Below are 15,629 nucleotides of genomic sequence, written 5' to 3'. Positions count from 1 at the left end.
TAGTTGTACTTAAAAAAAAAGGAAACTATTTTAAATATGTGGGTGAGGGAATGGGTAAAACAGGTGAAGGGGGGAGTAAGAGTTACAACTGATACCTGGTATTCCAGTTATAATTAATAATGGAGATAAAAGTACAACATAAGGAATATAGTTAATAATACTGTAATAACATTGTATGGTGGCAGATGGTGACTAGTCTTGGTGAATATTGAGTAATGTATAAAATTATTAAACACTATGTTGTGTACCTAAAACTAGTTTAACATTGTATGTCAACTACAATAAACAATGGAAACTATGTGAGTTAAAAAAAGTTATTTGAGTGTATAAACCAAGGTATAAATGACATATCTACTGAACAATTAGATAAGCGTTATAGTTTTCCTTTGATTTGTACTATTATATGGATTTTATGTAGTTTTTTTTTTTTTTAAGATTTTTATTTATTTATTTGAGAGAGAGAATGAGAGAGAGCACATGAGAGTGGGGAGGGTCAGAGGGAGAAGCAGACTCCCTGCTGAGCAGGGAGCCCGATGTGGGACTCGATCCCGGGACTCCAGGATCATGACCTGAGCTGAAGGCAGTCGCTCAACCAACTGAGCCACCCAGGCGCCCGGATTTTATGTAGTTTAAGTTAAAATTTTTTTTTAATGTTAAGTAATAAATTTACCTGTTTTATAGATGCCTTCCAGGATGTCAAATTTGTCAGCAACTCGTCAGGTAAGTTTATAACAAAACTCTATTGCACAAATTTTGAAAAATAAAACTAATATTTTAGAAGCATCAGTTAGGTGGGATAAAATTCACAGGTTATTGCATTTGATTACATTTGAAAGTTACTTTGCTCAGAGTTGGGAGGTGAAGGATTGGGCGAGGCTATATGAACTCCAGTGAAGCTACTTGAGCAGATTTCTAAAGTTGAATGTGAATTAGTTAGGTAAAGATTGAGCAAAAGGGATTTAGGCAGAGAGAACAGGATGTGGGAAGGCCTGACAGTGAAAGAGATTATGATTCTATCAGGAAACTACAGAATGTAGAATGTAATATGGATATTGGAGAGATTTGATCTGGAGAAATAAGTAGGAACTAGATCATTTAAGCTGTTTGTGTACTGTGTCACATAGTTTTGATTTCATGTTAAAAGGATATACAGGGAAGTAAAATGCTTAGTTTTTCTTTTGGTAAAAGCAGTTGGCATTTTGAGGAGATTGGATTAGGAGGAAAAAATAGCTTGGAAAGTTTTGGAGTAATTCTGGAAAAACTGAGAACCTGAATTAAGATAGTGGCTATGATGATGAAGGGAAGTAGACATATTTGAAGGAATTAATGAGATAAATTCAATAGGATTTGGTGAATCCTAAATTTCTTGCCTAGATAGCTAAGTAAATAGTAATGTTGCTCATTAAGATCTGATGAATGAATATAAGAGTAAGACCAGAAGGTCTCTGGTAGGTAGGCTAGGAAGAAAAGTGCACAGAATGCACTTTTCATTTTAGATATATGGAGTTGTTTTACCATTTCCAGTCCTGTTCATTCCTTCCTTTAGGCGCAAAGTTCCAGGGGGTATCTTTCCATTCAAACTAAAGATCTTCTTTTAGTATTTGGTATAATGCAGATACAATAGAGATGAATTTTCTCAGATTGGTTTATCTGAAAATATGTTTTCATATTTTTCATTTTTCATGTTTATTTTACTCTCATTTTTGAGGGATATTTTCCCTAGATACAGATTTCTGAGTTGATAGTTTTCTCATTCTATAGATTTCTGAGTTGATAGTTTTCTCATTCCAGCACTTTGAAGATACCATTATATTGTCTTCTGGCTCTTGTTTCTGGTGAGAAGTCATTTGTCACTAGTGTAGTTCTGTATGTAATGATCTTTTTTCTCTCTGGCTACTTTAAAGACTTTCTTCCTGTATGCTTGGTTTTCAGCAGCAGGTGTATAATGTGCCTAAGAGTGGTTCTCTTTGTATATACTGTGCCATAAATATCTGCAAGTTCATATTTTTAACCAAATTGGGAAGTTTTTTTAATTATTATTTTTTAAATTTAATTTTATTGTGTTATGTTAGTCATCATACATCATTAGTTTTTGATGTAGTGTTCCATGATTCATTGTTTGCGTATAACACCCAGTGCTCCATTCAGTACGTGCCCTTCTTAATACCCATCACTGAGCTAACCCATTCCCCCAGCCCCCTCCCCTCTAAAACCCTCAGTTTGTTTCTCAGAGTCCATAGTCTCTCATGGTTCATCTCCCCCTCCGATTCCCCCCCCTTCATTTTTCCCTTCCTACTGTCTTCTTTTTTTCTTTTTCTTTTTTTTAACATATAATGTATTATTTGTTTCAGAGGTACAGGTCTGTGATTCATCAGTCTTAAACAATTCACAGCGCTCACCTTAGCACCTGCCCTCCCCAATGTCTATCACCCAGCCACCCCATCCCTCCCACCCCCCTCCACTCCAGCAAACCTCAGTTTGTTTCTGAGATTAAGAATTCCTCATATCAGTGAGATCGTATGATACTTGTCTTTCTCTGATTGATTTATTTTGCTTAGCATAATACCCTCTAGTTCCATCCACGTTGTTGCAAATGGCAAGATTTCATGGGTTTTTTTTTTTTTTTTTTTTTTTTTTTTGGTGGCTGCATAATATTCCATTGTATATAAACACCACATCTTTATCCATTCATCTTTTGATGGACATCTTGGCTCTTTCCATAGTTTGGCTATTGTGGACATTGCTGCTATAAACATTGGGGTGCACGTACTCCTTCGGAACACTGCATTTGTATCTTTGGGGTAAATACCCGGTAGTTCAATTGCTGGGTCATAGGGTAGCTCTATTGTCAACTTTTTGAGGAACCTCCATACTGTTTTCCAGATTGGCTGCACCAGCTTGGATTCCCACCAACCATGTTGGAGGGTTCCAAATTGGGAAGTTTTTAGCCATTGTTTCTTAAAATATTTTTCTGCCCCATTCTCTCTCTTTCTTCTCTCTGAAACTCCAGTTATACTTTTGTTAGTTTGCATGATTTTTAAAAAAGATTTTATTTATTTGAGAGAGAGAGAGACTGACCAACCGACCGACCTTGAGCAGGGGGTAGAGGGAGCGGAGGGAGAAGGACAAGCAGACTCCCTGCTGAGCAGGGAGCTCGACATGGGGTTTGATCCCAGGATCTTGGGATCATGACCTGAGCCAAAACCAAGAGCTGAATGCTTAACTGATTGCGCCACCATCTAAGCTCCCCAGCCCTGTTTTTTTTTTTTTAATTAAAATTTTATTCCATTGATGAAAGTAGAACAGTTGTAGTGATATTTCTTAAGGTTCACTAGTCTTTTTTTTCTTTGATTACTGTAGCTTTGTAATATATTTTTCCCCACTAATCCTTATTTTTGCAATTGCCAATATGCTATTTTGCCCATCCAGTGAACTTTTCATGCATTATATTTTTCAGTTCTAAAATTTTCATTTGATTCTTTTATAGTTTCCAGGTCACTGCTGAGATGCCTTATCTATACCTTTGTTATCACCATCTATTTCTATAAGTCCTTGAACATACTTATATCTGCATTAAAATTTTTGTTTACTAGTTTGAACATCTGTGTCATTTACGGTCTGTTTCTATTGAATTGCTAAATTTATCTACTTTTTTCTTGATTAGGAGTCGACTTTTTTTGCTTTTTCATATGTCTAGTAATTTTTTATTGTATGTTGCGAGTTTCCATGATCGATTTTAGGAGGTCTGGACTATGTCATCTTCCTTTAAAGGGTTTAAATTTTGTTCTGACAGGTGATTAAATTATTGACAGATTCTTTTGTCCCATAGGGCTTGATTTCATTCTTTGTTGGGGCAGCTCTATTTTTATTTTTATTTATTTATTTTTAAAGATTTTATTTATTTATTCATGAGAGACAGAGGGAGAGGCAGAGGGAGAAGCAGGCTCCCCGATGAGCAGGGAGCCCGACGCGGGACTCGATCCCAGGATCCCAGGATCATGACCCAAGCGGAAGGCAGATGCTTAACCATCTGAGCCATCCAGGCACCCTCTATTTTTATTTTGAATTTAGTCTTAGAATGTGGACTGTACTCCCAAGGTATAACCTTTTTAGGGTCTCAACTGAATGCCCAGGATGCCTACTCATGTCTTTTCGCTCTGATCTAAGACTGCAGTGTCTCCAGCCCTTTATGATTCAGGTCTCAGGCCCGCAGCAGGTGATTTCTGTTAGGTGTCTAAGTCTTGACCAACACAGATACAGCTCAGTGTGTGGCCAGGAACCCATGGTGAATCCTCATGCAAGTTTGTTTCCCTCCCTCTCTCTCTGGTACCCTGCTACAAATTCCATCTGTTTCAGCAGCCTGGAATTCTGTTTGCTACCTCCTTGCTCAGCTCAGTGACACTGCCATTTTCTACCTGAGCATTATCTCAATGCACAATGGTTGAGAAATTCCCCCAGTGTGGTTGGTACAATTATGGGCCTCACTTCATATATTTTTCTTCATTTCAAGGATTGAAGTCCCATAATTCTTGTTCAGTGCTTAAAAACCGTTACCTCATATATTTTGTCTACTTTTGTCACGTGTCCCCAAGATGACCCCAGAGTTTGGTGATTAGGACTCACAGGACTCAGAATGTAGTGAGTAGTACTCATAGCCAACATTAAATAAGTATGATGATATCTGTGTTGAGGAAGTTCCCTCTTTCCCTAATTTGCTGAAAATGTTTATAGTGAATAGATACTGAATTTTGTTGGTCTTTTCAGTGACCAAGCTTTTTGTTTCATTGATTTTTCTACATTGTTTTTCTTTTCTTTTCATGTTTCATTGTGCGCTCTTTATTCTTTCCATCTGCTACTTTGGGTTTAATTTGCCCTTTTTAAAAAGTTTTTAAGGTGGAGTTTAGATTACTATTACTTGTAAATCTTTTTTTTTTTTAATGATAGCACTAAGTTTTATTAGGGATTTCATTAAGGTTAAATCTCTAGAAAGTCACTTAGGGGGCGCAAAGCTGGTAAATCACCTCAGATCTCATAATGAACCACTGGTTCAGGCTGTTTGGTGGGATCTCTGCCTTGTTCCAGGTACAGATTATTATAAGGATTCTGCTTTAGCCCCACAGATTGGTAGGTTAGGTAAGTCTCCCCAACTCAGAACATGAACAGCACGAAGGCCACAAAGCCAAAGAGGTGCTTACACATGAGATTCCAGGAAATAGGCATGGGGGATGTATCCACACAGTTCCTGATAGACATGTCAAGGTCCCAGGGTGTTGGTACACCCCAGTTCAACCTCAGGTCTGGGTGGTCCCAGTCATACCATGGATCTCTCCCTGCCCTGAGCGGTCAGAGAGCTTCAGGTAGTCATCATACCCCATGCCATCTTCCCAGTACACTTGGTAGTCTTCTACACACATATACTTCTTGGCAGTGGTGGCCTGTTCTTCTGGAATCTTGGGGTAGGGCCCCAGGAACGTGTCCTTGGTAATGTGCAAAGCTGTCGTTGTACCCAAGGGCACCATGGTTCGGGCTGCCCTTTTTAGCCACTGGACTCCCAGGACCCATGCCCGGGCCGCCACCATCTTCACCTTCCTCACGTAGCAGATCTTCTTCTCGTTTAAACTATATACTACAGTTTTTTATCCTATATATTTTCATACTGTAAAGTATTTATGTGAATATGCTTTTATACTAAACACTGTATAGTTGCATCCCATGTTTTGTTTTTATTTTCATTTTGTTCCACATATTTTCTAAGTTCTTCTGTGACTTTCTTTGATCCATGAGTTAATAAAAAGTGTGTCGTTTAATTTCCAAATACTTGAAGAATTTCCCAGTATTTTTTTTTCTTTTCTTTTAGAGAGAGAGTGCACACACTTGAGTGGGGGTGGGGCAGGAGGGGCAGAGGGAGAGAGAGAGAATCTTAAGCAGGTTCCACACCCTGGTACGGAGCCCCATGTGGGGCTTGATCTCATGACCCATGAGATCATGACCTGAGCCGAAATCAAGAGTCAGATGCTTAACCAACTGAACCACCCAGGAACAACTGCTCCTCCCCCGTATTTTCTTTTATTGGTTTCTAGTTTAGTTTCACTGTGGTCTGAGAACATACTTTGTATGATTTCCATCCTTACTCTAGTTTATTTAGACTTACTTTATGGCCCAACATATATTTAATTTTGGTAGATATTTCTGTGCACTCAAAAAGAGTTTTTATTCTATTGTTGAGTGTTAAATGTCTATTTAATCACTTTGGTTGGCTGGTAGTTTTGTTCAAGTCTTACAGGATTCTAATTTGATAGGGTTCCCCCCATCCCTTTAGTACTTTAAAGATGCTGAACCAAAAAATTGGGGTGCCTGACTGGCTCAGTTGGAAGAGCATGGAACTGTTAATCTTGGGGTTGTGAGTTCAAGCCCCCCATTGGATGTAGAGATTACTTAAATAAATAAAACCTAAAAAAAAAAAAGAAGAAGATGATGTACCAGTTACTATTGGATTGCATGATTTTTGACAAGATGTGTGCTGTCATTCTTACCTTTATTCTTCTGCCCATAATGTGATATGCTACTTTGAAGATTTTCTCTTATCACTGGCTTTCAGCAGTGCCCTAGTGTGATTTCCTTAAGCTTGTTTTGCTCAGTTCTTATTGAACTGCTCAGATCTGTTACTCATAGTTTTCAGATTTTTGCCCTATGTTTTCAAATTTTTATTCCCATTCCCTTATTTCTGGGACTTGAATTTTGTGTGTGTTGAGCTACTTTGATACTGTTCAACAGGTTGCTAATGTTCTGTTCCTTTTGTTTCCCCCCTGTCTTTTGTCTCAGTGTTTCATTTTGGATAGATTCTCCTTTGTTTTCCAAAGATTTTATTCTTTTATTTGAGAGAGAAAGTTTATGTTTTAGGGTGCTGGATTTTATCATTCTGTTAGGGAATTTTGGACTTGTTTTAGCATGCAATTAAGTTACTTTGGATTAATTTGATCTTTCAAGTCTTGCTGTTACAATTTGTCATGGTACATCATCGTCTAGGTCTAATTTAGCCCTTCTAATTAGGCATTGCTATTCTCAGGACCCTTTTGTAGGTCTTGTGTATTGAGATCTCTTACTCTGGCTGGTAGCAACACAGACTGTTCCTTGCCCTTTGTGAACTTCAGGAATTACTTGGCCTACTGTTGTCTAGTAGTTCTTATGTTTGCCTTGGGTAGTTTGTTCTTAACTCATGTTTAAGAAGATCCTTCTGTATATATCGGGAACTCTCTCGTGTAGCTCTTCCTCTTTTTGTTTTTTGCCCTACAAACTCTAGCTGCTTTGGCTTCTACTAACTGTGATACGACTTTTTAAAAAAGATTTATTTATTTATTTTAGAGAGAGCATGCGCACACGAGCAGGGGGGAGGGATAAAGGGAGAGAATCTATAAGCAGACTCCCTGCTGAGTGGGGAACTGAAATGGGGGCTCAATCCCAGGACCCCAAGATTATGACCCAAGCCAAAATCAGGAGTCAGATGCTCAACCAACTGAGCCATGCAGGCACCCGTATAATTCTTTATCAAATTAGTGAGACTGCCTGCTTCCTACATAGTAGTGTCCTGTAATGCTTCTAGGTAGAATACAGTTGCCCTTTCTGCCCTTGACCCTGGGCCACCATTGTCATCACTATAGATATGTACTGTTAGGCATTGGATTCTTTCATGAAGCATGATAATTTTGAGATCATATTGTGTTTAATATTCTAATATTAGATATTCTCATGTTGAATACTATTCTGTTATATGGCTATACTACATTTTGTAGATAACCCCACACTAAATTTAGAGGACTGTATCATCAAAAAAAATGTACTTATACTATTTTACCGTTATGTTAAAAGTTTTAATTTATTGGTGTTGTAAAATTAAAAAGTTAAATTATTTTTATACTCAATGTTCATTGGTTTGTTCATTTTAATTCAGTTTTTCATTGACTAATTTTTTGAAAGGTCTTTTTAAAATTTCATTTCTTTCCTTTAGGTGTTTTTGTGGTCGCTTGGTCAAGCAACATGCTTGTTTTACTGCAAGTCTTGCCATGAAATACTCAGATGTGAAATTGGGTGACCATTTTAATCAGACATTAGAAGAATGGTCTGTGGAAAAGCATACAGAACAGAGCCCAACGGATGCTTATGGAGTCATAAATTTTCAAGGGGGTTCTCATTCCTACAGAGCTAAGGTATGTCACATACTTGATTTTTTTAACTTCATTTATCTTGTTCTCTAAATAATATATAATACATTTATTGTCTGAAAATTTATGTAGCAGATCAGAAAGTTAGTCTCAGTCGTTTCTTTATTTTAAAGTTCTTTGTATAAGTGCATATACATATAGAAGTGTTACATCTTGGTAAACTGAACATTCTCTCATTATGAAATGTTTTTAATCTTGTCATTTTCTTTCTTTCTTTTTAAGATTTTATTTATTTTTGAGAGGGAGCACAAGCAGGGGGAGGGGGAGAGGGAGAAGCAGAAGCAGACTCCCTGCTGGCAGGTAGCCCAATGTGGGGCTCAATCCCAGGACCCTGGGATCATGACCTGAGCCGAAGGCAGATGCTTAACTGATTGAGCCACCCAGGTGCCCCTAAGGGGTTTCTTTATAAGGAACACATATTTTTAAGTTTATTATACTGTCTCACTTTTTCTTTGTTCCCTTTTCTTTCTTGTTTGCTTGGGATTAAATATTTTTTTATTATTTCTTTTCTTATTAGCATGTTATTTATACATTCTCTTTTCTGTAGATTAATCTTATAATAAACACTACAAAACACATTTTAACTTATTATAAATTAGTCCTTTCACTACTTTTTGGAAGTGCAAGAACCTTTAGAATACTTATAACTGCATTTATTTCTCTCATGACATATGCTTTTGCTGGCATAATTTTCACCCCCCCACAACATTATTTTTCATTTATATTTATCAATATTTTACCCTTTATGTTCTTTGTTTTGTCTGCCTCCCTGCCTTGATGGGAAAAGCAGTGGTAAAGGTGGGCACATCTCTCGAAGTTTTCCTTTTCTTTTGGATCCTGATCCCACAGTTTTTCACTGTCTTAGTAGCTCTCTGATGCCTTCATACATGTTATTTATTTTCTCGTTTTTCTATTCCTACCGGCAGAGTTAGTTTAAAACAGTCTAGTCTGCCATTGTCCAAAGTGGAACTCCTCATTTATTCCTTATATATTTTTTTAACTTTAAGCTGTTTTCCAAACATGACTTTATGCCAAATATAATAATGAGTTAGACAAAAGTAATATAGGAAGACTTAATATAGAACAAATCTCATTACAAAATTCTTTTTTTAATCTTTTTAAAATTTATTTATTTTTAAAGATTTTATTTATTTATTTGACAGAGAGAGGGAACACAAGCAGGGGGAGTGGGAGAGGGAGAAGCAGGCCTCCTGCCGAGCAGGGAGCCCGATGCAGGGCTCTATCCCAGTACCCTGGGACCATAACCTGAGCCGAAGGCAGACACTTAACAACTGAGCCACCCAGGCGCGCCCCCCCCCCCCTTTTTAAAAAAAATTTATTAGAGCACTAGCTGGGGGGGGGGGCAGAGGTGGGGGGGCGGGGGCAGAGGGAGAAGCAGTTTCCTCGCTCAGTGAGCAGGGAGCCTGACGCAGGACTGGATCCCAGGACCCTGAGATCACAACCTGAGCCAAAGGCAGATGTTTAACCGACTGAGCCACCCAGATGCCCCTCATTACAAATGTTTTTGTTTTTTTTTTTTAAGATTTTATTTATTTGAGAGAAAATGAGAGACACAGAGAGAGCATGGGGGGGGGAGGGTCAGAGGGGGAATCAGACTCCCTGCTGAGCAGGGATCCCGATGCAGGACTTGATCCTGGGACTCCAGGATCATGACCTGAGCCAAAGGCAGTTGCTTAACCAACTGAGCCACCCAGGCGCCCCCATTATAAACATCTTAAGGGACTCTGGGGTCTTCTCAGTTTGGTAGAATTCTGATACTTTGGGTTCTGATATTTTAGAGTATTTTTCACTGGTATTTGATCTCTGGTTGTAAAGCAATGGACAGTATATTGTTTTGCAAAGAACCTTTGTTAGAGATGATTAAAAATGTTTTTCTTCGGGGCACCTGGGTGGCTCAGTTGGTTAAGCGTCTGCCTTCGGCTCAGGTCATGATCCCAGGGTCCTGGGATCGAGCCCTGCATCGGGCTCCCTGCTCCGCGGAGGGCCTGCTTCTTCCTCTCCCACTCCCCCTGCTTGTGTTCCCTCTCTCGCTGTCTCTCTCTCTGTCAAATAAATAAATAAAATCTTTAACAAAAAAATGTTTTTCTTCTAACATATGAATATTTCAGATTTCTTATGAGCTAAATCATCTAGGTACATCAAACCAAGAAAATGAGTTAGAGTGGTCAATAGCAAGTAAGTTTTGTGAAGTCACTTAAGACAAAGGTAAGTTGTTTAATCTTGTAAACCAGAGGAAGTTATTTCACAGATGTGACAGCTTATTTTCTATAGAATTTTTAAAAAAATAAATTTATAAATCCATCTGATTACCTTGAAATATTGAGTAAAAAATATCTTTATTTTACTGCATAATCACAATTCTATGATAAATAGACCAGATCATTGACAAAACTTTCAAACACATAATACAGTATTTGCCTCTCCTAATAGCAAGAGTTGTAGAAGCTTCCATTTTTCTTTCCTTTTTTTTTTTTGAAGTTTTACTTATTTGAGAGAGAGAGAACAAGCGGGAGAGAGAGAACACAAACGGGGAGGGGCAGAGGGAGAGGTAGAAACATACTCCCCACTGAGCAGGGAGCCTAACTTGGGGGGCTTGATTCCGGTGCTCCAGGATCATGACCTGAGCCTAAGGCAGACCTTAACTGACTGAGCCACCCAGGCACCCCGTTCTTCTTCTTTCTTTTTCCCGTTTCTCATCACCATAGCTAGCCTTTAGCAGTTCCCACTACTGCATATTCAGTCAAACAAGTCAGTAAGTAACTGGGTGTAAATTTGTAAATTGGATGAATGGTAATTGAGTTTATATAAATAGGAGGAGGAACATATTTATGTTTTAAAGGTTAAAAATTAGAGTACCACTGCTTCTATGGCTCTTACAGAATGATTTTCCAACTTTAAAATCATTTACTATTGCTTATTCCTAGGGGTGTTAAGTATATTAAAAGTAACCTATCAAATCTATAATAAGCTGATCTAAACATTTTTCTAATGTCAAATAATGTTGCATTATGAAACCTATGAACATATTCAGTTATTTTGTCCTTTAAAAATCTTTTTTAGTATGTGAGACTATCATACGACACCAAACCTGAAGTCATTCTGCAACTTCTGCTTAAAGAATGGCAAATGGAATTACCCAAACTTGTTATCTCTGTGCATGGGGGCATGCAGAAATTTGAGCTTCACCCACGAATCAAGCAGCTGCTTGGAAAGGGTCTTATTAAAGCTGCAGTTACAACCGGAGCCTGGATTTTAACTGGAGGAGTAAACACAGGTAATGTGATGATTATACCAATTTTATTTAGTGTGTGTGTAAATGTTTCACAATATCAATTAAATATTTGAAATAATAATCAACACCAAGTATCAGTATATTCAGTTTTTCTGTTAAATAATCTGTATATTTCCTAAGTATAAATGGTAACTGTAAAGTATTTGGTTTTCATTTACTCTTAAAAAATAATACACTTTAGAGCAGGTATTGACAAACTGTGGTCCCATGCATCAAATCCAACCCATTCTTTGTTTTTGTAAATAAAGGTTTATTGGAACAGAGCCACAATCCTTTGATTTTGTATTATATGTAGTTACATTTGTGTTCCAACAGTAGAGGTGAATAGTTGTGAGACTGTTTACCTTGCAAACCCTAAAATATTTACTATTTGACCCTTCACAAAAAAAGGTTGTTGATCGCTACTACAGAGCAAAGTTTTATTCCTGTCACTTTCTGACTTCTGGTAAATTGATGTAAGAATGGCAGTCCATTGCCTAGGCAGTGGTAAGAAGTAGCTTTCAAAATTAGTTTTTAATATACTATAATTTTTCATTGCATATCTTCTCTACGACATATACAGGTTAGATATAAGAAAAGCAAATTAATTTTAATATCCAAAGTAAAATATAATTATTACTTAAATTAGCTTGCAGACATCTAATTCATTATGAACAACTGGTTTTTGAACCTCATTGTATGTCAGGCATTCTTCTGGCTGCTGAAGATACAGCATTCACAAAACAAAATGTTTACCTTAGTGGAACTTATATTCTAGTGGAGAAGATGTAGATAACAAACAGATAACTAAATATGTTATATGTTAGATGATAAGTGCTATGGGGACAGATGAAATACAGAGAAGGGATGGTAGAGAGGGCTTCATTAATAAGGTGACATTTGAGTAGAGATTGAAGGAAATGAGGGAGCATGGTAAGGATAATGTGAGGCAGAGCATTTAAAAGAGAAAAAACTGCTGGTGTGTTGGAAGAATGGTAAGAAGGGTCCAATGTAGCTAAGTAGAATGAACCTAAGGAGTGCTAGGTGATGAGGTCAGGAAGTTACGGGAGTGGGGTAGGGTGGTGAATAGCAGGGGCAATAGGCACATCATTATATAAAGCCGTATAGGCTATTATAAGCACTTTCGTGTTTGCTTTGAATAAGAAGGGAAGATTTTAAGCAGAGAGTTGACAAGAGCAAAGATCACTTGGATGATGTTTTGAAAATAGACTGTGAACAGGCAAGGCAGCAACTGGAAGACCAGTGAAGATGCTATTTCCATAATGCGGGTGAGGAATGAGATCTCATGCATTATAAAAAGCAAATTGAGTGTTGTATTGGTTTTCTAGGGCTGCCGTAACAAAAGACCACAGACTGGGTGGCTTAAACAAAATTAATTTATTTTCTCACAGTTTTGGAGGTCCAAGATCAAGATGTTAGCAGGTTGGTTCCTTCTGAGGCCTCTCTCTGTGGCTTGTAGATGACCACCTTCTCACTGTGGCCTCTTCACCACGCATGTGCATTCCTGGTGGCTCTTTTTGTGTCCCAGAATTTCACCTTCTTAAAAGGACACCAGGTAGATTGATTAGGTCCCACCCTAGTGGCCTCATTTTTAAATGTATAACCTCTTTAAAGGACCTGTCTCCAAATATGGTCACACTTCGAGGTACTGGGATTAGGATTTCAATATATGAATTTTGGGAAGGATACAATTCAACCCCTAAGTGATAATGAGGAGTCATATGCTCTTTTGAATTGTCTTTTCTACTTTTCTCCTAATTTTTGATTCAGTTGGACAACTTTTGTAGTTGCTTGTTGTGTGTGTGTGTTTTGCTTATGGTCCTGAGCCATACTCTTCATTTTTTTTTAGATGATGTGTAGAGCAATAACAAAAAACTACAGTTACTTACAGGAGGAATCTAAGAGAGGACTAGGCCTAACAACATGGTAAAAGTTACTTTTACGTGTGTTTCAGGCAGTTGTAGTGATTTGACATTGTGGGGTTTTTTTGTTTTGTTTTGTTTTGTTTTGTTTTTGGTCCTTGTGTTTTCTTTTGTAAGTTTGTCTTTTGGACCTTGTTGCTTTTTATCTTCGTGTAAAGAAAAATACCAACAATTATAATGTTATAGATTGAGTACAGGATTATTCTGAAAACAGTAAATACTTTCACATAAAGTAAATTAAATTTTATATGAACAGGTGTGGCAAAACATGTTGGTGATGCCCTCAAAGAACATGCTTCCAGATCATCTCGAAAGATTTGCACTATTGGAATAGCACCCTGGGGAGTGATTGAAAACAGAAATGATCTTGTTGGGAGAGATGTAAGAATGATTTTAAAAATTTCTTATATTTGAACTTGTATAAACAAAATTAGAGCAAGAATAGTGCAAGTCACCTTAAACTATTCATGATCATACCATACTTTTCAAATTATGTTTAAAAAGTATTTTCCTGAGGGGCGCCTGGGTGGCTCAGTTGTTGAGTGTCTGCCTTCGGCTCAGGTCATGATCCCAGAGTCCTGGGATTGAGCCCCACATCGGGCTCCCTCCTCCGTAGGGAGCCTGCTTCTCCCTCTCCCATTCCCCCTGCTTGTGCCCCCTCTCTCGCTGTGTCTCTCTCTGTCAAATAAATAAAATCTTAAAAAAAAAAAAAGGTATTTTCCTGAGGTTTTCTTTCTTTTCCTTTTTTCCTGAGGTTTTCTTATGATCCTTCCAAGAATGCATTCATAGATATAAGTAATTGTCGTTTTAGTATTAGTACGCTTTGGTTTCGGCCTTTATAACTATTTTATAACTTTTCCAAATCATGCCAGTCTTTGTAATTAAATTTTTAATGACTGTATGTTATTAAGAAATAATTTTACTGTCACTAAGTTAGTAATCAAATGTTAGTGTTTTATTTGAGTAGGTTAAGGACATGTGAATTGGTTATTAATATTTATCAAGAGAGTACTAAAAAAGAATTACTGAATTATAATGATCACTTTCAAGTGCAATTAAATTTCTAATATCAATTTTAAAGATTGTATGAGGGCTAGAAAAATGGAAACTATAATTGATATTAGATTGTTCTTATTCAGTGTCCTTTGTGTATTACACTTTATTCATTAATAACCTAACAGTTTCTTCATACTATATACTCATTTATTTTGTTTCTTTTGCATGTGATAATAAAATAATATATATTCTGCAATAAGAGTTAAAATATAATTGTATGGTCTGACCCATTATTGATTAATCATCAGCTGGCTTAAAAGCTTGTGCTTTTTGACATATTGTTTGACATTTTCTATTTGTTACTATATTGTAAATAGAATTTTACCACCCTCTTGCCTTTACAGATTATTTTAAAGTTTATTTTTTCTTTATATTATATTAAATCCTCCCCACTAACTTACGTTTGCTATTGTTTAGGTGGTTGCTCCTTATCAAACCTTGTTGAACCCTCTGAGCAAATTGAATGTTCTGAATAATCTACATTCCCATTTCATATTGGTGGATGATGGCACTGTTGGAAAGTATGGGGCAGAAGTCAGATTGAGAAGAGAACTTGAAAAAACTATTAATCAGCAAAGAATTCATGCTAGTAAGGGAATTTATAAATTTGTTATTGTTCAAATTATTCTAGGTATATTAATGGCCAGCAACATTCTAAAAAGGTTCTTTAAAGTGCTCATTTCCTTTTGTGGCAAGACAACATATGAAATAACAAAAATGACTGACCTTAGACAAAATAGACTTAGGGAAAGAAGTCTGAGGCCAGATAGGGTACTCAGATATTGATGCCAAAGCCACAGAAGTTCATTGAAAGCTCTTGCTATTGTAATCCTATTGCAGCCCAAGGAATTCAGAAATATTTTTAATGTGTGATATATTCTAATACATGACTTGAAATTCAGGATTGAAGAGGAAAAAGGAATACTTTATTGCAAAGTAAGAATCATCTTGTTTAAAGTTTATAACATGAATAGGTGTCACTCTTTGGTAGTTAAGTCTTTTTTTTTTTTTTTAAAGATTTTATTTATTTATTTGAGACAGAGAGAATGAGAGACAGAGAGCATGAGAGGCAAGAGGGTCAGAGGGAGAAGCAGACTCCCTGCTGAGCAGGGAGCCCGA

At 37.1% G+C, this 15,629-nt stretch overlaps 1 protein-coding gene and 1 pseudogene across 1 annotated transcript in view; one reads left to right on the top strand and one right to left on the bottom strand.

Moving 5' to 3' along the window:
- The window catches only part of TRPM7 (transient receptor potential cation channel subfamily M member 7), a 119,011-nt gene that overhangs the window by 31,636 nt on the left and 71,746 nt on the right, over positions 1-15,629 (top strand). Inside the window, exons 3-7 of the mRNA XM_044918200.1 lie at positions 682-720; positions 8,006-8,204; positions 11,301-11,514; positions 13,711-13,835; positions 14,928-15,099. Of these exons, the coding sequence (XP_044774135.1) occupies positions 682-720; positions 8,006-8,204; positions 11,301-11,514; positions 13,711-13,835; positions 14,928-15,099 (749 nt within the window). The remainder of the gene's footprint in view (positions 1-681; positions 721-8,005; positions 8,205-11,300; positions 11,515-13,710; positions 13,836-14,927; positions 15,100-15,629) is intronic.
- LOC110584015 lies at positions 5,023-5,579 on the bottom strand (annotated as a pseudogene).

Source organism: Neomonachus schauinslandi, chromosome 9 (assembly GCF_002201575.2).
Source record: "Neomonachus schauinslandi chromosome 9, ASM220157v2, whole genome shotgun sequence".
NCBI lineage: Eukaryota > Metazoa > Chordata > Mammalia > Carnivora > Phocidae > Neomonachus > Neomonachus schauinslandi.
This window is presented reverse-complemented; position numbering and strand designations above follow the sequence as displayed.